The sequence below is a fragment of the Mesocricetus auratus genome, unplaced genomic scaffold, assembly GCF_017639785.1.
Source record: "Mesocricetus auratus isolate SY011 unplaced genomic scaffold, BCM_Maur_2.0 Super-Scaffold_100004, whole genome shotgun sequence".
In the NCBI taxonomy this organism is placed as follows: domain Eukaryota; kingdom Metazoa; phylum Chordata; class Mammalia; order Rodentia; family Cricetidae; genus Mesocricetus; species Mesocricetus auratus.
The window spans coordinates 48,158,078-48,184,413 of record NW_024429189.1 but is presented as its reverse complement, the minus strand read 5'-3'; the positions used below and the strand labels follow the sequence as shown (position 1 = coordinate 48,184,413).

Genomic DNA, 26,336 nt, shown 5'->3' with positions numbered 1-26,336 from the left:
TGTTTTGTTCTATCCTTGGTCTCTGACCTATTCAGAATCTGGTTCCTGGACATCCAGGCAGCATTTTGCATGGTCTTCCTCTGGTCTTTGCATAGGTCTTCGTTTGGACCAGTCATTAATTGGCCACTTCCACATGTTTCTCACCACCTTTATACTAGCACATCTTGCAGGCAAGCCTAATTGTAGATCGAAAGATTTGTGACTGGGCTGTCCCAGTCCGTCCACTGGATGGCTAGTTCAGGTTCCATATGCACCATTACTAGGAGTCTTTGCTATGATTGCCTTCATGGACTCCTGGGAGCTTCCATCTCACCTCCAAAATGACATCCAATTCTGCTTGTCTCTCCCAGTACTCTCCCCATCACCACCTAATCCATCCTGTTCTCATCCCCACCAATTCCCAGTCTACCCATCAAATCTGTTCTATTTCCCCTCCTTGGTCTGTCCTTGTAACTTATGCCTCCCTGGGTCTGTGAATTGTAATATGATTATCCTTTACTTTATAACTTATAGGCACTTATAAGTGAGTATATACCATGTTTGTCTTTTTGGATCTGGGTTACCCCACTCAAATGTATGACCTCGGAAATCTGGATGGTGGAGTAGCCTCTGCCAGAGGTGTGGGAACATACAGTGAGTAGGAGAAGGGGGTTATTGAGGCCAGGCAGAGCTGGTTCTGGGAGAGTGTTGGTGGCCCACCAGTAGGGGATGGAGTGAGGTGCTTATCTGGGCATCTGGGTGCCGGGGTGACCTTTTCTCTCATGAGCTTCTTTGGGGGGGATAATTTGTTTTCTTGATGATGGCAGTGCTGAATGGAATGAGATAGAATTCAAAAACGGTTAGTTTACATCTCCCCTCCACATGTCTGAGGATAATAGAAACCTTTCCAAGTAGCTATTGGTTATATGTATTTCTTCTTTTGAGACCTATTCATTCCATTCATTGTTGGTTAAATGGCATTGGTTTTGTGTTTAATTTTTACAGTTCTTTGTATAATCTAGATTTTAACCCCTTTCTGATGTGTAGTTGTCTAAAGAATTTCTCTGATTCTGTAGCCATCTCTTCACCCTTGTAGTTTTTCCTTTGCTGTGCAGAAGCTTCAATCTTACACAATCCACTTGTTAATTCTTAGGTTATTTTGTGTGCTGTTAGAATCCTTGGCAGGAAAATCCTTGCATATGCCTGTCTCTTAAACTATTATACTTGTATTTTCCTGTAGGAGTTTTGAGGTTTTGGGTCTAATGATCAGGTGATTTTTGTCCTTGAGTCCATTTATGCAACTGTATTGTTGGTTTGCTATGCTAGACAATTCTTATGTTATTAAAATAGAATCAATTTGTTGACAATATGTGATCTTCATAACACATTGGTTAATTATGTTTGCTAGCATCTGTGGGGAATTTTATCCATGTCCATCAGAGAAATAGGTCTGTGATTTTCTTTTTTGTTGTTATGTCTTTATCTTGTTTTGGTATTGGATGTTGTAGAATGGCTTTATTTCTAGCACTCGGGAGGCAGAGGCAGGGGGATCTCTGTGAGTTTGAGGCCAGCCTGGCCCATAGACTGAGTTAGATGACAGCCAGGGCTATACAGAGAAAACCTGTATTGAAAAACTAGACCAAAGAATAAAGAAAGAAAAAAGAAAAAAAGGAATATGGAATACATCAATAATTTGCATGACATCATTGTTCATGGGTCAAGCTCTTCAACTCTGTATCGTTCCAACTTCAGTATATAAGTAACCAAAGTAGAAGTTAATGGGGTTTAAATTTTTATTTCTATGACTAGTGATGATATGAACCCACTGGCTCTTTGTATGTCTTTAGTGAAATTACTAGTCATAATATTTACTCATTTTCCTTTAAATCAAGTGATCTGTCAAGGAAAAAGAGAACTTTGAGTTCATTGCATATAGTCAGTGCACTATTGTAACATGTACTTTTCCTGCCAGCCTGGTTCCAGAGTCGCATCAGTCCCAAATGAACACACAGGAGGCTATATTAATTATGAAGCTGTTGGCCATTTTCTTGGTTTCTTATTGGCTAGCTCTGACTTAATTATTGACCGATAATTACTAGTATATATTTTTATAAGGACTTATCTTTCAGAGGATGCCTTCCTGTCTTGTCTTTTCCTCACAGGAGTCACATGGGGATGACTCTCTTCAGTACATTTCCCAGAATCCTCCTAGACTCCTAGTCCTACATATCTTGCTTCCCTATTGGCCAACAGTTTTTTATTTATACCAATAAGACAAACATATACACTGAAGGACTTCCCCTATCCCACTGTGTAGTCGCATTTTGGTTAAAGACAGACTTTATATAGAGTGATAGGTCTGTATATTCATAAGGAAGCTGAAGTGTTTTTGTTACTTAGTAAACATATAGTGAGATGAGGACACTAGAGGAGAATCAAAAGATTTCCCAAGAAAACTCATGGCTTTGGGAAAATTTTTGAAAACATAGACAGCCTCCCCAACATCAAATAGTTTGCACAGCAGAGAGGAGTCTTTGTGGAATATTATCTGTGGATAAGCAAATCTATGATGAAACATCCACCAATGGTTTCCCCATGTGTTTTCCAATTCTGTTGGCTGTCTCCAATTCCACTGAAAGTTTCTTGATCTGTGCAGAAGCTTTTAAGTGAGGCATAATACTGTGTGTACATGTTTGCGTTTGTCATCTGTGCTTTTGAGATTAGAACAGCATCATAGAGTTCTCCCCCTCCATTTTTTCTCGCTGAAGGTCTGACAGTATCTAATCCATTGTCAATTAGGTTTGTGCATAAGTTATGTGAGAGTCGAATTTAATTCTCCTGCATGTGGACATCCAGCCTCCAGTTTTAGTGACTATAACTTTATTTTGTTGTTTTGTTTTTGTACATTTGTGAAATATCAGTTCACCATAAGTGCTGGAGTTTTCTATTTGGGATCTTGGTATTCTATTCTGTTGATTTATATGCTGGTTTTTAAAGTCAACTGTATGCTGTTTCAATGTTTTTAGTGGTTTTTGAAGTTAGGGTACATGCTGCCTCCACCAGATTGCTCTTGTTTCAAGATTGTGGTATACACTTGGAGTCTTGTCTTTTCTTTAAAAAAAGGAATATTTTTTGTTTCTGTGAGAATCTATGTAAATTTTCATGGAGACTGCTTTGGATCTTTTGATAGGGTCTTATTAGGATAGTGTGGATACTTTAGCAGGGTTAACTCTCCCAGTTTGTGAACATAAGATATCTACGCATTTATTTCTGTCATCTTCAGCCTCTTCCATTTATGTTTACAGCTTTAAGCTTTCAAGTCCTTTATTTCTTCAGGGAAATTTGCTAAGTATTTTTGGGAGTATTTGTAAATGATTTTATTGTCAGGATTTATTTATGACAGTTTGCTGTAAGCAAATAAGAACATCACATGTATATATTAATTTTGTGTCCTGCAATTTTACTGAAGTCTTTGGGGTTTTCTAAATGATTCTGTTATTTGCACCAGTGACAATTTAACTCCTTCTTTCCAATTCCTCTATCTAGTCTTGACTAACTGCACTGACCATAACACCTAGGATGGCTTTGAATAGAACTGGTGAGATTGATATTTGTGTGCTGTTCCTTCCTAATGAGTACCACTCATCTAACAAGCAGGTTGCCATATTTTAAGTAATTAGACTCAGAATATATCATGTTTCTGGAGATTCAGTCAGAATGACTTTAGCAGTGAGTAAAGCTAATTGGTGGTGAGTTCTGGTGGTATTGCCTTATTGTGGCTAGCGTTTTTGTTTAGTTATGCTTATTTATCATTAGTAATTAAAATGTGCTTATTGTTAATTTTTACTTATTTCAATGACATCTTAGTTGACAGTAGTATTTGCTGAGGTGTTTCAGCTTTTGCAACTGAACACCAAAGGACATAGGCATGTATTATTTTGGTCATATATACACATCAAAGGGCCTTAATTAGAGAGCTTTTCCCTTCAGTGAGAAGGTGAGGAATTGTAGAGTATTTTGAATTATCCTATGATTATACAAATTGGAGATTATATTTGTATACACATTTTTAGATAGCAATAATCAAGTTAAAAAATTTCTTCACATGGGACAGTTTTTCTCCCAGATATAGAAAGGAAACCCATTTGAAGTGAGAGTTTACCTCTAAGATTTATAGAATGTATTTTGAACATGCCTGTCAGAGTTTAAATTGGTAATGTATTTTTTCATTATTGCCTGAATCTTTCTTATTATATATCTATGTGTTTATGTTTACACAATACAGAAATTCTGCTACTATTCATGCCCATTATTGTGTAGAAGTGAAATGCTTATTCACTAAAGTTGAATGGAGTAAGCTTCTATATAGTTGTGTTTTGAGGGAAGAATAAAAGTATCATGATCAAAATAGCTATGAGTCAATAAACTATCCTCAAATTTGTGGTACCAGAGAGGGAAATACATATGCTAGCAAACACTGTACTACTGGGTTAATATATCCAATACAACACAATTTCCTAATATTTTGTGATATTTTCTAATTTTCTAGCTTTAACTTTCTTTTTATTTATCCTTTGTGTTTTTCATATCATATCTCCGCATCATGTCTCCCAATATTACCAATTTCCCTGCCCTCCCCCAACAAAAAGTTTAAGAGTGCAAGGGGGCTTGGGGCTGAGAGGGAACATCTCATCATGGAAGTTGCAGTGTGACACAGTGAGTCACACAGGACCAACATCCCAACTCCATGTCCCAGGAGATAACAGATGGGGTGGTTGTTGGGATGGGCCAGCATATAACCCTGATTCTAGGCCTAGGTAGTTGCAGAGTTGATCAGCTTGCCAGTTCTCTTATCTTCACTAGGGTGAGCTCTCCCACCTTGCTCTGGCTAGTTTACCCCTTGCAATGATGAGCAGGGGGAAGGGCCATTTCTCCTGCTTTCATGTCTTTGGGGTCAGTTCTCACACACCTGTATCTTCAGGGCCATCTCTACTGTGTTACCCAGGCAAGGGGTAGGGGCTGCTCTCCCAGTGCTGCAGTTGATGAGGGGGAGGAGCAGTTGTGTTGCTCTTACTACCTCAGGGCCAGCTCTCTTACCTGCCTCAGGTATTGATAGATGGGATTGGAGGGTGAGGAACATCTCTCCCACACCTGTGCTGCCACAAGACAGATGAGTAATGGGGACAGCAGTCCCATTCTCACAACTTCAGACTGGCTCTCCTACATCTCCTCCAATAGGATTGGCTCTATTGTGCTGACCAGTTGAGGTGCAGGGCCTGCTCTCCTGAGCTTTACAGCTAGTGAGGAGTAGGGGCAGTTCTCCTGCTCCTGTAACCTCAGGGTCAGCTGTCCTACTTGCCTCAGGCATTGATCAGTCAGGAGGGGGGCATCTCTCCCCAACCCATGCCACCATATGGCAGATGAAGGGTGGGGTTAGGTCTCCTGTGCTCAGTTCTTGAGCTTAGCTCACCTGTGCCTTCATCAACAGGGTCAACTCCACTGTGCTGCTCAGACGAGGTGCAGGGCCCACTTTCCTGAGTATTGAATCTGGTAAAGGGGTCAGCTCTTTTGCCAGCTGGAGACAGTAAGGGTAAGAGGGAAGGGCATCTTTCCCTCATCCCTATTACTATACTTCTTCGAATTACTGGATATGCCCCTCTCAGGCCCTTGGGCCTGGCTCACCCACACCCCTGTTAACAGGGTCAACTCTACTGTGCTGTTCATGTGTGGCAGAGGGCCTGTTCTCCCACGTGCTACAATGGGTGAGGGGTTGAATCAGGTACCCAACCTGCTGCAGGTGTCCATGGGTGAGGGGAGGAGTTTATTTTAACTTTTAATGAAGTTTGATAGTTCCACAAACATTTGACATGCATATGTGCTGTGAATGGAAAGCTGTATTTCTAATGTTTTTTTATCAACTTTTCTGCCATAAATTTCTAATTTTCATCTGAACAGTACATGGTGGTGGCATGTGTAATATGAGCACACATTAATTTGAAACCACACTCTAATGATAATATGTATTTTTAACTTGTTTTGGCAGGATCTACGAATGTATTGGCACATTCTCTTTGTGGAATTACTCACGTGGTGACTGCAACTATGCACATTATAATGGGTAAGAATTCCAGAGAGGTCCAGGTGGAAGAAGGGAGCTTTTATTCGTGTAAGTAACTATTGTGTTTTTGTCAGACTTATCTGGGAATGGTAAGTTCTCCCTCTCTAACCATAGAAATGTTTGACTAAAGCTCAAAGGCAAGCCATCTTCTAGCTAAATTGCCTTTCATTTCAACTACTTCCTTTGACAAAAGCAATAAATGAGGGTTTTACTATAATCTTAATGTAAAAATATCATGATGATGTTCAAAATCACAATTTCAAAACACAATGAAAAAAGTCCATGCATACCATTTGCATATGTAATCTGCACTATTGTTTTATTGCACCAAGACTTCAGGACTAACATCTTGTTGTCACAAGAGGAAAATGACCAGGACACACCTGCGGGCCATAAACTATCCCATGTGAGAGCATTCAAGTTCAGATAAATGCAATGCATAGCTAATATTAACTCTGTTTTCCTGGTACATCTACTTCAGCATCTCATGATTAATCTCATTTTATGTGAGATAGATAAAGGCTATAAGATTTACTACTTTGAGTTTCTTTGCTTATCACCTGGAAAAAGTTGGTAGTGGCGTTTACAGCTGTGGTAGTAAATATAGGTGAAGAGTAAGCAAGGATAGTAGCTATAATGTATGATACCTGGCAATGTTCCTTAAGTAAATAAACACTCTCTCTGATGTCTGCTGTTTCAACCACTCACTGATGTACTGAATACACCATTCAAGGCCACATACAGTCAGTAGATGTGTGCACCTTTAGCTCTGCTGGCAAGCTTCTTCGCTTTGGGTTCTCTGCCATTTTCGGCTTTGGTGGAAGGACTTTGGCTCTGGCAGAGAAATACCGATGGATGTCCCCTAGTCAGCGGAGAGACTTTGCTGTACTCAAAGCATTGGCCAAACTTCAGTAAGTGCTTTTCTTAAGGCAAAAATTCTATATCCCAATGTCAATGACTATTAATTATGAATTTCATTATTTAGACCAGAGGATTGCAAAATATCATTTCTAACAGCTGGTTGCTCCCAGGATGAACAAGAAAGGTAAGTAAATGTTTTGTGAAATGTTGGTCAAATACTAATGTTTTGTCAAATACTAATGAAGAGTATGGAATCATACACTCCTGTCTTCAGAAGCAACCCTCCTTCTAGATTGACAGTCAGTCAGTCATCCACTGATCTACCCATCTGAGTTCCTGCTATGATCTAGCCTTTGGGTGAAACCACGAGTCTTAAACATGCAGTTTTGGTCCTTATGAGAATTTTTGGAGTAGCATGGAATTTAAATATTAAAGCAACATTGAGGAAGAATTATAGTCATTAGGAAATGAAAACTGTTCCTTTATACCTTAAGTGATAGTCTATTGAGTAATATTTTACACATGTAATTATGGATTCTCCATTTGCCTTATGTGTAATAGATGCTAGCTTTGCACATGTGTGACATGTTTTTGTTTCTGTTACTTCTAGAAAAGCAAAGCAATCTCCAGAATCTGGTGAGTCAGAAAAAATGTGCTAGAATTCCTATCCATCACTAGTGACTGGGGGGAGAAAGTAACCAGACTATCCCACTTTCTTTAGACCATGGTGGCCAATGGCAAACCATCCAAGGGCAGTTCTTGAATATCAGTATCATGGCAATCCCCTGTCTGTGTTCAGTGGCACCCAGGGGCTTAGCACCTGACACCAGGTAAGTATTTTGATGGCTGTTAATGCTTACGTTTTATAAATAATTTTCTCTTTGGTAATACTTCAACTATTAGCAAGCTAGAAACATGTTAAGCATGTCTTCTCTGATAAAAGTACAGAAAATAAATGTCAGTGAATGGAGTGCTCAGCTACCAATGGGACATCTGTCCCATCTTTCTGGCTCCCATCAAAACTCAAGGACCATTATGGAAGAGGGATGGAAAGACTGTAAGAGCCAGAGGTCTGGGGGGTGACCGTAGTGAAACAGTAGCTTCTGGACATGACAATACTGATGCAGTAGTTGTAGCTGCTTGATCAAGATCTGTGTAAGATCTAGCCAGTCAGAATTCTAGCATGGTGCATGGATGTGGACCCCAATTCCTAGCCGATGAGCTATTAACTGTAGATAACTTCTGAAGAGAGGCAGAGTCAGTTTTCTTTACGGATGTGGCTACTGGTAGGTTGATCATGCTTCATTGGATGGCCACATATTCATGAGCTGAGCAATACAAATTAGACTCGGGGTATTATTGGGAGATGAAAGATGACATGAAGTTGGGAATGGGTGAGATTGTAAGGAGTGGATCTGGAAAAAATTGAAGAAACAGGTGGGGGCTAATATTGTCAAAATATATTATGTGAACTCAAAGAATTGATAAAGTATTAATTTTTTGAAAGAATGAGAATTATGGGTAAAAGGTAGTTTATCTTTGAACAATATTAAGTCTTCCTAAAGGATTTGTTCACATGATAGATTGTGAACAATTATTGAACTGTAAAAAAAAACTACCACATAATCACTGGCATTTTACTAACCCTCTGACTAAGGTGTTTCTTGGGTCTCACTGACATAACTTTGTGTTGTGCCCCCTTGGTTTGCTTCCACTCCGCTAGTTGTTGAGAATAGTATACTAATGTTTCCCGTGAATGTCTCTGCTCCCTGATTTTAATACAAGCATATCCTTAATGTGAGAAATGGAAAGATGGGTCAGCAGTTATGAGCATGCAGGGGATCTGGGTTAGCTTGATGCTTTCAATCAGAGACATTTTGGTTCATTTAGTGTGAACTATGGTGCATAGGAATCTCTTGGTTATATTTTAGTGAACTAAGCAGTGAATCATTTTATATCCTCACAGTACTGCAGGTGATATTTTTTCCACATTCTTTTAGGCAAATGTCCATTTTAAATCTAAAAGTAGTTCTTTTCCAAATGCAAAGATGTAGAACAAATGAGAAGGGATAGTATTTATAAAATTACACAACTAATAAAAATGATACTTAAAGAAGATGCCCTGAACATTTTGGTGCTGTTTGATTTCAGAAGGAAGAGACAGCATGGTTGATAGTAGGAGTATTGGACCCTATATATCCCAGCAGATAAAAGCTTTGCTATTAGTAACTCTTTTTTTTAAAAGATTTTTAAAATGTGAATTAGAAACAAGGCTGCTTCACTTGTCAATCCATCTCCCTGCCTCCTCCGACCGCCCCCACTAACCCTCTCAGCCCTCACTCAATCTGGATCAGTTCCATGCATGCCTCCCAGTCATCAGTCTGGGGTCCAAGAACTCTCCCTTGTTCAGGTCAGCTGTTTCTGTGGGTTAAACAAGCCCAGTCTTGACCCCTTTGCTCATCACTCCTCCCTCTCTATCCCTGGGTTCCAGGAGTTCAGTTCAGTGTTTAGCTGTGGCTGTCTACCTCTGCTTCCATCAGTCATTGATTTAAGGTTCTAAGATGGCATATAAGGAAGTAGTCGAACTTATCAGGAGGAACATTTAAGGTAGTTTTTCCACTATTGCTTAGTTTGCCAGTTGGTGTCATCCTTGTAGATCTCTGAAAATGTAATTCTTTTGGTTTCCACTGCATACCTTCCATTGTGAGTGGTCCATTCTAATATAGATGACTAAACAATGACTGAGCCCCTATAGATTTGAATGTCATTGTTATTCTTGGGAAAACTTTGTGCTTGTTCTGAAACATACAAGCATAAAATATTTGCATGTATTTCTGCAAAATGCCTTCTAAAGCTAATGCATTTGTAAAGGGCTATGTTGGCATTAGATCATACCTTTAGATTTCTAGTCTCTCGTTTTGGATCAAAGTGTCATATATGATTAAAATGCTCTGTTGTTTAGCTGAACATATGTGGTAGCTGTTGTTCACTCCATCTCCTTTACTCAGGGTATTTTGATTTATTTTGTTTTCTATGTCACATAGACCTTCTGTCCATAAGTAAACATTTTAACCACAGTTTGGATTTTAGAAAACATCTAGCTGTGGGTTATCTCAGACAATTTACAAATGTACATCATGCCACAATATACCAAATGTACAATATACCACATAGCTTCAAGTTTAGAATCCTTAAGTAATTGTGGTGTATTTAACATTACTCCTTGATGTGATTAAGGTGTGTGAAGGTTTGATTTTTCAAGAGCCCTGAAGTCAGGTTGTGCTGAGAAGAAACCATAGGAGTAAATAAAACTAATTCAAAATGCTCTCTCACTTCAGCAAGAGCACAGCAAACCTTGGTTTAAAAATTCTGGGGGGGGCTGTTGAAGGGACAAGGGGGGGACTGGGATTGACATTTGAAGCATGTATGTTTCTAATTTAAATAAAAACATTTAAAAAATAAATACATAAAAAATTTTAGATCAGTTGACATGGTGATTTTCGATATTGGTCTGTATCCTCTAGTGAGCATTATATCTGTTTAGACAAATTAGGGGGTGGTTTCAGACACAGTTTGTTGATAAACTTCTTGAGTCTTACATGCAGATGGTTCATTTCAGATTGAATAATGGAAGCATGGCTCTCATAGTTGTACGGAACACCACTCGAAAAGAATTTGTAAAGCACCTGAAAAGATACTCCAGCATAAAGAATCAGGTACAGTCATTTCTTTTTGTCACTTCTTTGCAAGGCTACTAATCATGAAGAGAAAAATGTTTCAGAGATTGGCATCAAGTCTTGCCTCATGAAAAACCTTTATCTTCTGCTTACATTAATCTTTTTCCCCCAGCCTTTCATTCAGAATTTAACATGTGTGTGCCAGCATTAACATACATTTGCTTCTTTTGACATATGGGTTATACTTTTTTCCTTTGTGCAAAGAAAACCCAAATTTCTAGTATTACATTGAGAAGTGAAGGAAGTTAGGGGCACAATTACACATGCACAAGCTGTTCTTTAGAGTGAAAAGTAGTGAAATCTGAGAGTTTTGTCTTTTTGGTTTTACAACAGCAGATTCTAAACATATAATGGCTTAGATTTTCCTGACATTTTTTACAACCTGCCTCATATTAGTGTATAACAATAGATTTGCAAACATGTGCTTACTCATTTTATAGACGTTATTCAAAATGCATGTGGAGAAATTTCCACTTAAGTGGTTAGACGTAAAGAGAAATAGTACCTATGATGAGCTATATTCTTGGGCTCACACTATGTCCCAGCTGTTAGTCTTGAAGTACACAGGTGTGACTGTAAAACCTGGTAGTCTGATACATTCTTAAGGGTATAAATGGTACTTGGATATAGTTAGGAGAAGATAAATGGGAGGAGGAGGGCAGTAAATCCAGATAACCATCAGAGGCTGATTATTGATCACACACTCTAGCCACTTGGGAAGGATAGCAGGAATGGGAAGGAGGGAGGAAGGGAGGAAGGGAGACAGACAGACACACACACACACACACACACACACACACACACAGAGAGAGAGAGAGAGAGAGAGAGAGAGAGAGAGAGAGAGAGAGAGAGAGAGAGAGAGAGAGTCAGTCTGTGTCTGCCTGTGGAAGCCACAAGAAGGAGTTGGATTTTCATGAGCTGGAGTCGCAAGTGGTTGACTCTCTGACACTCTCTGACATTTGTACTGGGAACCAAACTTGGGGCCTCTGGAAGGGCAGCAAACACTCTTAACAGCTGAGCCATCCCTCCAATCCCCCAGATCAATTTTACACTACAGTAAAGAATTACATTTATAGTCATATTTAATTTACACAATTATTTTGTAAATGATAAACAAATGTGGAAATCTGAATAGTACACATTACATTTAAAAAAATTCACTATGTAAGAAAGACTACATATATGCTAGTTACAGTAGGATTCTCTGTTATGTGATGAGTCACCAGCAGTGCTCGTATGTGTGGAAGGAAACAAATTCCAAATTGTTTTAGTATTTCATTTTCTGAACCACATTTTCATGGCTGGAATTCTAATATTTGTGAACAGCTGCAGAGCAGATTGGCCATCACCTCACAATCTTTACAGTAACTCCCAACTCAGGAAAACAGAAAGGGAAAGAAACTACCCTCCAGGTTCCTTTCAACTGCACCCTCTTGCTCTTCTCTTGTTAACTCGAAATTGCAGCATCATTATTGTTGGAAATTCTTCACAAATATGAACTGTCCGTCATACAGTAGAGCTTATCAAGCCTGGAAAACTTCCAGGTTTTTTCAGAAAACCTGGGGCTATCTGGTCAGAGCTTGAAAATGATAAAAATGTCAGTATGGTGACACTTATTTGTAATAGGGGGCACAAGGAAGCATCACTATTACGTGCATTTGTTCTGTTTAGTTCAATTTTCCCTTTGTGGAGACTTATACCGTTGAAGAAGTAAAAATTCATCCAAAAAATAATAGCAGCGAATACAACCAGCAGGAGGAGGGTCAAAACCATGCAACTGTTCCAGAAAATGGTTTTCCTTGGAATGTAGATGGAGACTTAATTAAAGCTGCATCTGAGGTCCACATTAGGTAAGACCAACTATTTCACCATTCTCTGTGTAGAACAGCAGACATAACATTAATAATAGAGTATAGGGATTCTTTCTCTTAGCTTTCCAAAGAGAAGATTAAAAACCAGTAAGTTAGCAAACTGTAGGAAGACATGCACACCTATCAGCAAATACAAATATGAGTATTTGTGCTGGCATTGCAAATCATTATTTTGCATAAGCTATACAGATAATGTATTTATAATTTACCTTGTTGCTCTTAGAGTTTAGACTTAAGTCTTTGGGAAATAATATAGTACCACAGTCCCCACCCAAAAATCAGGCTGTAATACCATAATACTGTGCTAGGCACTGCTTTTTTAAACAAGTCCTGTTTTTATTCAAGTCAGTATATAAAGTAATAGGGACTTTTATCAAGCTCTACAAAGCATTTATCACACTGTACATGTTTACAAGAGTGAGAGATGGGTATGAACAGTTGTAGGGATCCAAAACTCATTCCTAGCAAGCCTTAGGACTTTTAGCAGGCTGAAGCGTGTGGGGGCACCCCCAGATGGGGTGTTCTCAAACAACTGGCTCTTCACAGAGGTATTGGGAAACACTAGTCAGGCAGGAAAGGTGGTCAAGATGGTTCTGGAATGGTCACAGATGTTGGAGTTTTGGTCCTTCAGCTAGCTGGCTTGTTATCCTGTTATGAATATATGCTTGTTGGTTGTCAATCTGTGCTTTATGTACGACACTAATGAGGTGTGTGAAAAATAACAATAGCAGGTAAATGAAATAATCAATCTATATTGTTCTTTACAGACTGCACCCAAGACTGATCAGGCTTTATGGAGAAAGCCTGGAAGGAATGAATGACTCCAAAGTAGCTTGTAATTGCATATAAAAGAAATATGTAAAGTAGAAATTTATTGTGAAGGAATCTGGTATGCAACATATACACAAATAGAAAATACATTTTTGAATGAAAATGTCTATTTAAAACATCTATTTTAATGTAATTAAAATAGTATCTAGGTATTTGAAAATCAAGATGATAAAGATATAAAATCAATGAATAATCAAGTTCTGAGTTTTGGAAAGCATTTGTTAGATCTAATATAAACAATGTTGTGCTATATGAATATTGTTGAAGATAATTCTTCTTATTCTCTTGCAATTTCCTATAGCTAGATAAAATGTAAATTTTATAAAATTTCAAACTCCATAAGGAGCAGGCAATATAACCATGAACGATCACTTAATTAAAAAAAATTCACTTAAGCTATTGTCCCCCAGATCAACCCCATAATGACATCTTTGAAGTAACAAGATCTTTAAGCTTATTATACAGGTGAACTTCTAAGTTTACATTAAGCTTTATTTAAAAATATACATAAAATATCTTTTTAACTGGGCAAAAATGTGGCCCAGGAGGTAGCTGTGTTCCTTTGTATCTGAAAGGCAAGGACTGGGCAGTCACAGCACTAAGTTTTCAGTGTAATGATCCAAATTTAAATTTCCTCAGATTCCACCCCTTAAAAAGATAGGTCAAAACTGATACTGATTTTTGTGTATTAATACTGACACCTTGATGAGATAACCACTTGAATTTCTATAGAAACCATAAATACATATCCCTTTATACAATAGAAATCCTTTAAAAATACAAACATTTATTTAAATATATATATTTTTGTATGTGTGCACACAGAGTTGATTTGTATACTCAAGTTTCATTGCTCACACCCCTCCCAAAACCCAGCACACTCTTGTTCTCTAGCCACAGACCATGGGCTTGTGAGGGGGCAACTGTCATGAATCAGGAAATCTGAGGAAGGACCAGCTGACAGCAAGAATCTCCTGTAAAGCAATCTTTCTTTTTAAACACTGAAGGCTGCCCCTTTTAGCCAACACATGTTCAAAATCTGGCCATAGCTTTCTTACACATAATAGATCCAGATAAAAATTTGCACTTATCAAACCACATGTATGAAATAAATAGTACAAAAATGATTTTGTAAAACCCAAGTAAAAAATAATTCACTTTAAAATAAAACCTTGTGTAACATCAAATATACATGTGTCATGGAATTTTGATGTCACATTATGTCATTGCAGTTCAGTCTATGAATGTGCTTATCCATATATAAAACAATACTTTTATATAGTCCTGGGTAATATATATTTAACCAGAATAAGAAAACCAACAATATCCTAGCAGATATTCATGTTTGCTTAATTTGAAACAGTGAATATTTTATGAAATATTGGCTCCCTAATCTTTCTTTGGAGTTTTAAATCACCAGTGAGCTACAGTTCATATTATAACATCATGAATCAGCTAAAGTGGAATATTTAAAATCTGCTATGAGGATAAAATTCTTTAGAATAGGTTTTATGAATAAAAGTTTGAAAAAAATTTCCAGGTGCTCTTGATAAAAGCAAGAAGTAGATAGGTAAGTGTGTCTTTTAGAAAAGCATATGTACATACAAGGAAGAGTCCACAGCTGGCCGCTTATCCAGAAGCCACACTTCTCCAGAAGCTATTCTGCTCTGCATTGATACTGTTCACCAGACATTTAAAATTCACATCTGCCAGATAAAGGACCATAGGGACACAGCCCAGTGATGATGTGCCACCAACATCAATCTTCAAATCCACTGCTTAAAATGACTTATCCATTTGAAAGTGTCAAAATGGCTTCAAAGATCATCATCATATTTTTTTGAAAATGTCTCAAAAGTGTATTTGAAACTAACAAGTGTCCATTCTGTGTCATTTGTCCCACTAACATAAGCACATACAGTCAGTATCTCCTTGGAAGACTGTCCCTTTTATGTCCGTCTGGCTAAATTTGGAGTTTCTTTCAAGTTGTCTTCGGAAGTCTTCCGAAGTAAGTCAATAGCTTTAGTGTTTTTCTGTACTCATCCATTTTGTATTCTCTTTCTTGAAGATTTTCCCTGAGGTAAGACATTGTAAGTTACAAGATCACAAGTACATGGACAAAGAGAAATTATCAGGGGTCTTATGAACAGGATCTTTTTCTAACCTACCTGAGTCTTTGTTTAGTTCTCTCAATTGAAAAGTCGTTAGTCATCGCTGCTTTTGCTGTTGACATAACTCCAGCTGTCTCTCCTGTTTTCTTCTTGTAGAATAGACTTGTATTGTCTTTTAAAGAATCCGGCCTGAAAACAGATTAGATAACAAGAGTGTTCAGTTCTGAACCCAGAATATTAATATCAAATATCTAATAAGTGTAGAATACTTTTAAATTTTTCCCCAGGTTACACTAGCCCTGAAGACAGTCGTAAAGGTGATAATCAGTGTGGGGCATGGAAGGTTAACACTGGACTTGTGAGTGATATATACACACTCCACCACACACTGATATTCAACATTACATGTATTTTTCCAAAAGGATTCTTGAAATTAGAATAAATCCAAGATCAGTATTAAACATTCATCTAGTGACTAAAACAGTAAGAGTAAATACTGAACCTATTTGGCTTTGAGATATTAAAGGCATTCTGAGTAGTTTAATTATTAGTAATTATTAAAGGTGGACTGTCTATAAAACACAAGAAATTAGTGACTGTTAAGGATTACCTTCCACATAACACATGAAATTAATAAAAGTACAATAAGTCCAAGTAGCAAACTGCTGGTTATAATCACAATGGTGAAATGCTGCTTGGGTCTTTGATGATGGTGCCCTTCCAAGACGACCTGCACAAGTAGAGCAAACACACACTCAGAAACAGCACTGCTGATGTTTCCTTTAAAAGCCTCCCAGGCGCTTACAAAGGTTAGAACTCCCCACCATGTCCTGATCCTACTCTCACCCCTCGGAAGCACTGAGTGGAAACGTGGCTCTTCCTGCCATCCTCCCCATTCTCACAGCTACCAAACCGCTCTCTGTGTACTTCCCATCAGTTATGGAAGATGGGAAAAGGGTTGAAAGTCCTCTATGACCTGGTCACACACTGACTCCTGGTTTGGATCTCCAAAAGGCACTGGTTATAAATACCCTCCCACTATTTCCCGTACAGTTTTCATGCAGCACATAAGAAGGCAATCTTACATGGACAACATTCTCATCCTTGTTTAGCTCAATAATTTTTGGATGCGGCTCTGGAAAAGCTGTTGCTCTTATTTCAAACTTGAGCGATGAAGTCTCATCCTGTTTTGAAAAGAAGTAATCAACAGAGTTTTGTTTGTGGTTTATTTCCTGAAGGCATGTCACTATAAATGCCACCTTTGCTATCTAGAATGTCTATAACTTACTGAACTTATATATAATGACTCCCTTTGGGCTCAGAAGTATGACAATCTATTTCATGGCACCCCCTTTAATTAAATGTGGCTATGATGCAAATCACTTGATTTTTAAAATTTTGCCAGATTATAGTATGCAATGTTGTTAGTGAACAATATAATTTTCTCAATAATATTAAATTTTACCCACAAACAGGCCTTCTTGACCTGGTGAACATTCCCTCAGGTTTGCCTTTTACTTGCTATGAGTAAAATATGTGTATCCTACTTAGTTTCTCAGTGACAACATCTTGCTCTAATAATAATGAAATCCAAGTGTATGATCATCTGTGGGTGAATTCTGAATTAAGTATTTCTAGTAGGGAGTTTGTGAAAGAATCTATAAAGCCTGGAATCTGTGAATGGGCTATACATATTCCATTAATATTTTAAAAATAGATGCATTTGTACATTTATAGGGGTGAGTAAGAATATTGTATTTAGATATGATTTTAAAAATAATTAATGCCATTTATGTGCATTTATGCACATATGGTGGTAGAAGACAGCTTGTTGAAGGTGGTTTTCCTATAATGTTTTCTTGGCCATCAAACTCAGGTCATCATGCTTGATGGAAGGGTTTTAACCATTGAGTAATTTTAGCAAGTTTCTTTTCTTTTTGTGGAAACAGGATCCCATGTAGCCCAGGTTGCCTTCCAGCTCACCATGTTAGCTGAGAATGACCTTGAATTTCTAATCTTACTGTTCTTAAATGCTGGAATTACCACACACCCAGGGCTTTGTGTATGTTAGGCAAGCATTTTCCCATTTAAGCTATACCTTGGTTCTAGTCTCTAGATTCTTTAGGAGGTCTATTGCCCAAAAATGCTAAAATCTACTAGGTAAAGGTTATTTGACATCTTTAGAACTAGAAGTAGCAAACTTCACCAAGACCAACAGCATTCTTTCAATAGGAGAACTGACCTTCTAGGGATAGTATACAGTGTCTAGGGACACAATTGACTGCAAGGTTGTGAGCAGAGGCAGGAACTGCCTGGTGTGTAGGGCACTCTTAAATGCTCTGCAGTGTGTATGGTAGACTGACAACAAAGGATTTTCTGTCCATCATGTCAGTAGTGCCCCTGTTGAGAAACTTGGGGCACATAGGAGGCAGCTATCAAGGCTGAATGACTTGCTGCTGGTCACATGACTTTAAAGCTAAGATGAATGAGCATCTCTCCTTTCACTGTCTAGTGAATATTCCTTTGACCACTGTGTCATAATTTCAGAAAATGCTACTGAATGTGTAATAGCTCGATTTCTGTTGGCTATCATGGGCAGAGATGACTAAAAATATGGGAACAATATTCTTCTCAAGTACTCCATTAATTGGCCTTATGTACACTGGCCACTGACACTATTCATATTGGCCAGATGGGGAAACTGAAAAAAATACTTCAGATTTTCTCTTGTCATTGAGAGCTCTTCATAAAACATATGCTCTTTTACATTAAAGAGTCCAAAATTCATTTAATCCCTTTTGAACTTGAATTCTTTAAGTTTGTAATTTTCAAAATGTATTTCTTGTTACTGAATTTTGATATAGCTGATTTTTTTCTTTTTTGAGACTGAGTCTCTTGTGGTATAAAAGGACCTTGATCTCATTATGTAGTTGATGATAATCTCAAATTTGTGATCCTCCTGCCTCCACCTTTGGAGTGCTGGGATTGCATGAACTACCACACCCAGGTTTATTTGATATGTTTTAATATATTAGTCTGCTTTTCTTTGAAATCAAATTTTAATTTTCTTGGCTTTAGTTTTTAAACATTATATTTTAAAGGATGATTTAAGGTTATGTGAACTGAAAGGGAGTCAAGTTCCTCTGTTTACTTGGGGTTTGTAGAGAGTGGCATGCTTTCTAAACCAAACCTAATGACTCCACAGTTTATCTCTGCCAGTTAATGTAATGAAGATGAGATTTGAGCTTTATTTCCAAACTTATTCTGCTATCTATTTGTAGAATATTTCCATACTATCCTGTCTATGTAAAATGACCAAGTTTATAGACCTACATCACAAAGTTATCCATCTGATTTTAGACTCACCATTTCCAAGACGGATGGCCGACCTTCCAGCTGGATGTGAACGCTGGCTTCTTTCCCACTTTCCATTTTCCCAAAATTGCATAAGAAATCTAAACAGTGTAGATCAGCTTTCATGCAATACTTGAAGAAAATGTAAAAGCACTGAATTAAAATTTTTGTACATTTAAAAAATTAACAGCTGGAGAAGATGGTTCAGTAGATAGAAAGCCTGCCATGTTAGTGTGAGGATAAATCAGGGTTTGGATCCCCAAACATGTGCAAAACTGGGGGAGACTGTCTATACCTGTAATACCACTGCTTCTACTTCAGATGGAGGCTGAGACCAGAGAAGTTTTGAGGGGCAGCTCGCATCAAATGAGGTAGAAGGTGAGGGCCAACCACTGTGGTTGTTTTCTGAATACTATGAATATATTGCAGCACACCTGTATTCCATTAAAAATTCTTAAAAATATTAATTTTACATTTGAAAACATCCTTTACATAGATTAATAATCCTCTTAGTGTGCCATCAAGATGTCTCAGCAGCAGGTAAAATTCGTTCCTGCCAAACCTGAAGAGCTGGGTTCAAATTGCCAGAACTGGTAGAAGAAAACTCTCTCCTGTGAATTGTCCTCTGACCTCCACAGGAACACAAGACAGGCTTTCTTTTTCTCTTCCTCCCTTCCTCCCACTTCCCCCTCCTTCTCCCCACTCAACCCCCCATCCACTTCTCAGAAAGGGTAAGGTCTCCCATGGGGAGTCAACAAAGTCTAGCATATCAAGTTGAGGCAGGACCAGTGTGCACACTCACACAATTGAACATGATAAAGTATTTTTAAATATCCTTAGTGGCATTCAGCAAACTGTCCTTTTCATAAGCATAATTTTCCCTTCATAGGATTTAAAACTCATCTTGCTTTAAATAAAATAAACATTTTTGTTTTATAAATTATAACAAAGTATTCAAAGTGTAGCATGGGTTTCCATCATTCTTAGTAACTGAACCTTCTGGGACAGGATGAAAAGAAAGATTTACATTAGTTTCTCCCTAAGTTAAAAGCTCTGTTTTTGTTTTTGTTTTGTTTTTTTTTGTTCATTTTGATTTTGCACAATAGCTTTTCCACTTTCTCTTATAAAGTCACCTAAATAGGAATAATGAGAATCTCCTGCTATAAATATGACTTCCTAGGTGACTTGCTGTCAGGAGGCTTCTTGTATATGTTTGGGTAGCACATGGAGGATATTTGTTATGTAATGAAACCCTACAACAAGCTTAGCCTTGGGCCCATCTCAGCACTATATCATGCTTGTTCCTTACTAGTAGAAACATCACCCAAGATTGTATCCCTAGCCACCTGGCAGCTCAAAACCCCAGTGAATTTGGTTTCAAATGTTTAGTTCTTTGTAGTAAGACAGAAATGCCTATCTGAAGAAGAAACTTACCAAGAGTCTCTTATCAGTCTTTGATAAGAATTTAACTATATCTGTCAAGGTCCCTGCTATGCCTTTTTGCTGTCCTGATGTACACTCTCTTCTATAATGTCTAAAATGGCATTGTCCAGCAGTCACCTAAAGACAGAAAACAATATATACATCATACATACATACATACATCATCTCTTTTTGGAAAGAGCTGACACAAACATTACTTTAAAAGTTTCAATAGATTATTTTTACTACAATACATTAAGCATCTCCAAAATCCCGAAAAGATTTTTGACAGATTTGTGAAAGAGTCAATCTCTGGGAAGTCCACAAACAAAACCCTGACCAAATTATAGCAGGTCTTAGGATGACAACAAGTTCCAACTTTACTGAAATGGGAAGAGGAATGGTGGGTAAACATTAGTCTAATTCAGTTTCATGAACAAAATATGCTGTGATTATATATGCTAGCATCCAAATCTGGAACTCAAGCAAATTTTCAAATGAAGATTTCAAACTCCCTTATACAGGCTTTTCTGGTGATGGTTATTGAGTGATACTCAGAGGTAAAAATAAATCTTCAACTGACAGCTATAGAGCTTCCATGGGAAGGAACTAGGTCCTCCATATGTGAGAGACAGTTATGAAGCTAGAACAGTTGTGAAGCTTGCACTATCTGAGGAGACCCTAGCAGTAGGAACAAGATCTATCTCTGGTACATGAGCTAGCTTGCTGGAGCCCATTCCCTGTGGTGGGATGCCATGCTCAGCCTTAACGCAGGGTGGAGGGGATTGGTCCTGCCCCAACTTAATGTGCCAGGTTTGTTGACTCTGCATGGAAGCCTTTACCCATTGGGAGGAATGGGTTGGGGGTGGGCTGGGGGGAGGGAAGTGATGGGGGCAGGAGGAGGGGTGGGAGGGAGAACTGTGGTTGGAATGTAAAATGAAACTTAATATAAATAAATGAAAAAAATCTCATGAACCAAGGAGAAATCATTGGAATAATAACTGATTCAAATGTTCCCTTAAAGAGGGCTTGCCTTCCTGTTCTTTCCACAGCGTCTTCAAGCCTTGTGGAACATTCTACTAACTTTATCACTTCCACAGATTCATGTCCCAAAGATCCCAAAGAGACAGAGGTAAAACAATTAATAAAGATGGAAGAACCAGGTTTTCTGCTTGTGTATGACAGTGCAGGTGCCATCTCTGGGCTACAGTTCTGAAGAAATGAATTACATTCAGGGTTCTCTCAGTGAATACTCATGGAATTCACAGCATTGAGTGGGACCAAAGTGAATGGGAATCTCCATCTTCACAACAGTCCTTGGGATAAAGGGTTGGCACTTAAGATACTCTCGATGTATGTCAGACAAAGGGAACGTCTTTTTACCTGGACATCTAAAACGTTGAACAACTTATCAGTTTGAGGGAGAAAAGAGTTGGGTACCATTATTTCCATACTAACATTTGGAGCCATGCTAATGCCAGTGTTTATAACCTGAAAAAGAAAGAACAGAATTTAAATTTTTCATAGTTATAAAAGCAGAATTACTAGCCAAAGTGGAAGATGTATACTTGGCAGATACACAACAAAGCAGACAGAATAGCCACAGTCAGAATTTTTCTAGTTTAATCAGTTCAAACAGCCCCTCGAACCTATGCCTACTTTTCTTCTCTCACTAGCCCTATCTGGTAACCTTGGCCCAGTAAGTAAGTGCTGGTACTTTCACTATGTAATCCAAGATTTGCATTCTATATACTGTGATACTACTCAAACAATGCTTGAATGGTGCTTTTGATTAAAACAAATATTTTAATCAAACATCTGTGACCAGCTAAAATTTCTGCTTAACAGCTAAATTTTCAATACTGAGTTTTATATTAGCATATTAATACTTCTATATGATAGTACTTTTTGAACAACAAAAAAAGAAAAGCTTACTCAATATTGATGAAGCCTGTCCTAATCCTGAAGTCCGGAGGACAGACCAATCACATTGATCCTGGATAAAGGTAACATAAATACTTCCACAACTATAGATATCCTGATTTATCCACAACCATGTTTTCCCTTATCTTGCTGCCCTGAATGCATGCTCAGAAGGGTCAAGAGATCCCCCAACTCTCCCTGTTCCCGGCGTTCACATATCTTAGAGAGAAAATTTGAGATGAAAGAATGGAGAAAAGCAACATAAGTTTAAGAGGGAAAGGCCTGAGTCAGGACAGCAGTGTTGCCACCAGCCAGTCACCGAGGCTGAAGGACACTGTGAGGAGAGGAATCCCCACAGTGCAGGGCATAAGGCCAACCCTTTCTTCCTTCCCTTCTGTCACAAACATCAACAAAGCCAGCTTAACTTACGTGGAATGTGAAGTTAAGCTTCTCTGCCATGCATGTTTCGGGTTCATTTTCTTCACTTGATCCATATACAAATGAGGTTGGGTTCACAAACCTGCCAGGGAAAAAGGTCAGCTTGAATGTACTGTCTTTTTGATGAGAGGCTGTACAGTCTGTCTTTAGAAGTGAGACATAGCACATTTAAAAGGTAACACAGAATCCTCTTGGTTTCTTCATCAGATAAAAGCTCTAATAATTGATCATAAGGCTTTGACCCGAGGGGCCATGTCTATTCTAACTAATATGTGTACTTGCCTTCCCCACACCTGCTGGCTTGCTGCTGTTTGCAATTTTTCAGACCTAAAATGATTCATGCAAATTTGACAAGCCTGAGCTGAAGCCTTAGCTTTCCCTTGGGCATGTGGGGAGTGTGATAGTTCCATCTAACCTGTTTGTTATTTCTTGATGGCTGTTGCTGCTGAACATCAAAATTCTGGGAACAAGCCAAACACCAACTTACATGATAAAGTTTTTGCTAGGACACTAGTTTTTTCACTTTTTAATCCTGCAATTAGATTAATGTGGGCTGAGCAGAGCGAGCACTGAGGAAGCATTCCTCTGGGGAAGTCCCTACTCCAGGAATCACTCATATTCAGGGATCCAGGAGGCAGGAAAGGTATCATAAATCATCCAAGGACACATACTTGTGTGGCTTAATGCTTGTTATCTTTGTCTCAAATACTAACACCATGTGAACAGTGGAAATGCAGAAGCAGTTTGTGTACTCTGTGCGTCAGTGTCATCTTTGGTTTGGTTCACTACTGACTCTCGGCCACTCTGTCCCTCCTTCATACAACTGATGCTCAATTTGATCAGTTACAGAAAATGACATTTTATGCAGTTGGATGCCTTCTTCATGCATGCTTCAAATGATGGAGGGATGCATTATGTAGAGAGCAATGAATAAAATTCATTTGCCCATTTTATTCTGTTAATTCATATCTTCTATTGTTTTCAGAATGTATGTATGCATCTAGCATGAAGCAGGAAGTGGCCCAGGCATCCCTATCCCTAACTAAAAATCCGGGGACAGCTAAGGCTTTCTGGGGAAGGAAAGTCAGTATTCTTTCTGTGTGTGGCTTCAGGTACGTTGACCCACACTTCTGAGGATGGCCTCACACTATGGAATACATGGGCAGCATGAATTGGAGTTTGTGGGTTCTTTTTTTTTTTAATGACATGAACTTGGGGTCTTTTGGGGAGGTAGAGTGGATCTACATGAAATTAAGTGGAGGAGTTGATGGATGAATAGGATCAAAATACACTGCATGAAATACTAGTTAAATGTTTGTCGTGTAGTGATTATTGGGAATGCTGGTACATGTGTGTAAAGTTAACATTCAGGAGGCAGATCCAGGATGATCACCAACACCTCTAGAATATCATTCTCATTTACACAAGTTGCAGACCATGCTGGACCACACAGAGGGAAACTCTTATCTCCAAAACAACAAAAATGTTTAAGACAGACTAATAGTTTGAAAACCAGCCAGTGGAGTCATGAAAGGTTATGTTATTTCCCTCTTTAATTATGTAGCCACACATTTTGAATCAGAGAAACATCCACTCAGATATTACTAAAACCACAAGGAAACAATAAAGCTGGCCGCAGGATTATGAATGAGGAGTAGTCTGGTGGCTCAAGAATATACAGGAGGCTGCTCTGTTTTGTCTTAGTCATTTACCACACAGGTAGATGTGGGCTCTGGAGAGTGGCAGTTTGGCTAAGTGCACAGTCCTTTGTATTTCCCCTGCAATGGCCACTGGATACCATGCCATAAGCTGCACACTACCTAACCCTGTGTCCCTTGGTTGCAAACTGAATAATGACCATGGCCTGCTGAAAGCTTACTGGGGCGCTTCCAGCACAAAATCTCCAGCAGCTGGCCATGAGTTTGATGTAGCATCAGAGATGATTACAGAGTGGATTAAAATAATGAATCACCAATCAAGCACTGCACTCAGAGGCAATCACAAAGACACAGTATTTTTTCCACTCAAATGTGTTCAAACACACTTCTTTCATCAATAGAAGAAAAAAGTAGTAGTGAAATGCTCTCTCGTCCAGAGGCTCTGTCCCTACTTACCCGTGAGCAGTCAGCAGAACTTCATACCTTAGAGGTATCACTAAAGTAACTTTGTTGTTCTCTTGGTCCATTTCTCCTTCGTTTTCACTGTAGAACAGAAAACCATATGAGAACCCAGCATCAGAGGGCATGAACTGTACACTACGCAGACTTAAGAGAGGGCTATTTGGTAGCACTGGGGGAAGAGAAATGGCAGCAAGATATTTTAGGGTTAGAGTTAGGTAGAAATTGCTCTCATTATTTGCACTGTTGCCATTTTATAGACAAGTATCAGAACCCAGCTTCATGGATCCCTTAAAACCATCCCTAGAATATGGCAAGTCCTTTATGACAGTTATTTCTTGAACACTGAATCGTACCAGGAGGCTTGCAGCATGATGCTGAGGTCCTCATCTGCTTTGCTGAGTGAGCTCACATCCAGGAGAAAGCTGACATCTATCTGGAAAGCATAGGGGAAAGACCCACTTTTTAATCTAAAATACACTTTTATAATTGAATTTTCATTTTCCTTAATAGATTTTGTTGTAAAATTCATTTCTATATATTGAATTTTCATTTTCCTTAATAGATTTTGTTGTTTCTCAAGAAAAACAGCATGGCAGAAGCTCCACCCTTCACTCAGTGGCAAGACAGCTGTTGGTTTCAAAGTGCAAGCATTTCCATGCATCACTTTAAGAAACAAAGCCCTCTCTAAATGTAAAGACTGGCAGGCCCAGACGGACACCATTAGGAACACTTTATCAACTTGGTTGAGGACTCTTGCCAAAAACACCTTTTTTGTATAGCAGAGGTAACATGCCTGGCAGACAGGGCCACCTGGGGTGGGGGTGTTGGAAAGAGTGAACAGGCAAAACGCATTCTGGTTGACACATTTCCTTGCCTGTCTTGACATAAACAGGTTCCCTGCTCACCCCCCACCCCTCCCGTCCCCCTACCCCAAACAATGAACATTGCCAAGAATATAAAGACAAGGCTCAAAGACTTCAGGACACTTTGATCTCCTTTAGCTCCACAACTAAGTTCATAAATACATTTTTAAATGCAGCACAAAGGTAGGAGAATACATTCCTATTAGCAAATGAAAAACACAAATGCTAAATGCTTACCCTTGAGAGACGATCCACATATATGTAACCAAGGCTGCAGGCAAGTTTCACTATGCCAGAGCTTTCTGTCACTTCACAGTTTATTTGTTTCTCTTCCTAAAGAAAAAAAAGTTAGTCAGGGAAAAGAGAAATAGACATTTGTAACATATGGTTAGAGATGGTTTTTAAAAATATTTTCTTAGGAAACAATTTTCTGCTTAGCTTGAGAATAATATGTGGAATTATAATAGATGATACAAATCTGTATACATAAGCAATAGGCATGTACTTATACCCATGTGAATTCTTCATAAACAGCTCCTGGGTGTGAGCTCTCAAGTGTCTCACTTTATCTAAGAGGAAATTCTTTGGTACATTAGGGAACAAGAAAGCCATAAGGTTCATATTTCCTTCTGTCTAATACATAGGGAATGTGTTTAAAGTATTAATTGTAGTGTGGTAATAATAATAGGAATACATCAAATTGTAGGC

General features: G+C 38.5%; 2 protein-coding genes and 1 non-coding gene across 6 annotated transcripts in view; 1 reads left to right on the top strand and 2 right to left on the bottom strand.

The window, feature by feature from the left end:
* Nucleotides 1-26,336, top strand: part of Cerkl (ceramide kinase like) — a 123,621-nt gene that overhangs the window by 76,480 nt on the left and 20,805 nt on the right. For 3 of the 4 annotated variants that reach the window (XR_005877235.1, XR_005877234.1, XR_005877233.1), the window contains exons 6-13: nucleotides 6,023-6,097; nucleotides 6,831-7,008; nucleotides 7,083-7,142; nucleotides 7,569-7,594; nucleotides 7,680-7,788; nucleotides 10,578-10,674; nucleotides 12,367-12,545; nucleotides 23,631-23,757. Coding sequence is in view for 1 of the 4 variants with exons in the window: in XM_005065118.4 (XP_005065175.1) it covers nucleotides 6,023-6,097; nucleotides 6,831-7,008; nucleotides 7,083-7,142; nucleotides 7,569-7,594; nucleotides 7,680-7,788; nucleotides 10,578-10,674; nucleotides 12,367-12,545; nucleotides 13,334-13,415 (806 nt within the window). In the remaining 3 variants the exon portion in view is untranslated. Of the gene's footprint in view, nucleotides 1-6,022; nucleotides 6,098-6,830; nucleotides 7,009-7,082; nucleotides 7,143-7,568; nucleotides 7,595-7,679; nucleotides 7,789-10,577; nucleotides 10,675-12,366; nucleotides 12,546-13,333; nucleotides 14,585-23,630; nucleotides 23,758-26,336 lie in introns of those variants that run through there. The other variant, XM_005065118.4, reaches the window with a different exon arrangement.
* Nucleotides 1,649-1,756, bottom strand: LOC121140577. The gene has a single exon (XR_005877505.1). It is a non-coding gene; the product is annotated as a U6 spliceosomal RNA (small nuclear RNA).
* The window catches only part of Itga4 (integrin subunit alpha 4), a 76,894-nt gene continuing 63,421 nt past the window's right edge, over nucleotides 12,864-26,336 (bottom strand). Inside the window, exons 19-29 of the mRNA XM_013122725.3 lie at nucleotides 25,866-25,961; nucleotides 25,119-25,198; nucleotides 24,760-24,846; nucleotides 22,637-22,727; nucleotides 21,668-21,775; nucleotides 20,297-20,422; nucleotides 18,875-18,994; nucleotides 16,594-16,692; nucleotides 16,119-16,238; nucleotides 15,566-15,697; nucleotides 12,864-15,472 (exon numbers count right to left, since the gene is read on the bottom strand). Of these exons, the coding sequence (XP_012978179.1) occupies nucleotides 15,602-15,697; nucleotides 16,119-16,238; nucleotides 16,594-16,692; nucleotides 18,875-18,994; nucleotides 20,297-20,422; nucleotides 21,668-21,775; nucleotides 22,637-22,727; nucleotides 24,760-24,846; nucleotides 25,119-25,198; nucleotides 25,866-25,961 (1,023 nt within the window). The 3' untranslated portion in view covers nucleotides 12,864-15,472; nucleotides 15,566-15,601. The remainder of the gene's footprint in view (nucleotides 15,473-15,565; nucleotides 15,698-16,118; nucleotides 16,239-16,593; nucleotides 16,693-18,874; nucleotides 18,995-20,296; nucleotides 20,423-21,667; nucleotides 21,776-22,636; nucleotides 22,728-24,759; nucleotides 24,847-25,118; nucleotides 25,199-25,865; nucleotides 25,962-26,336) is intronic.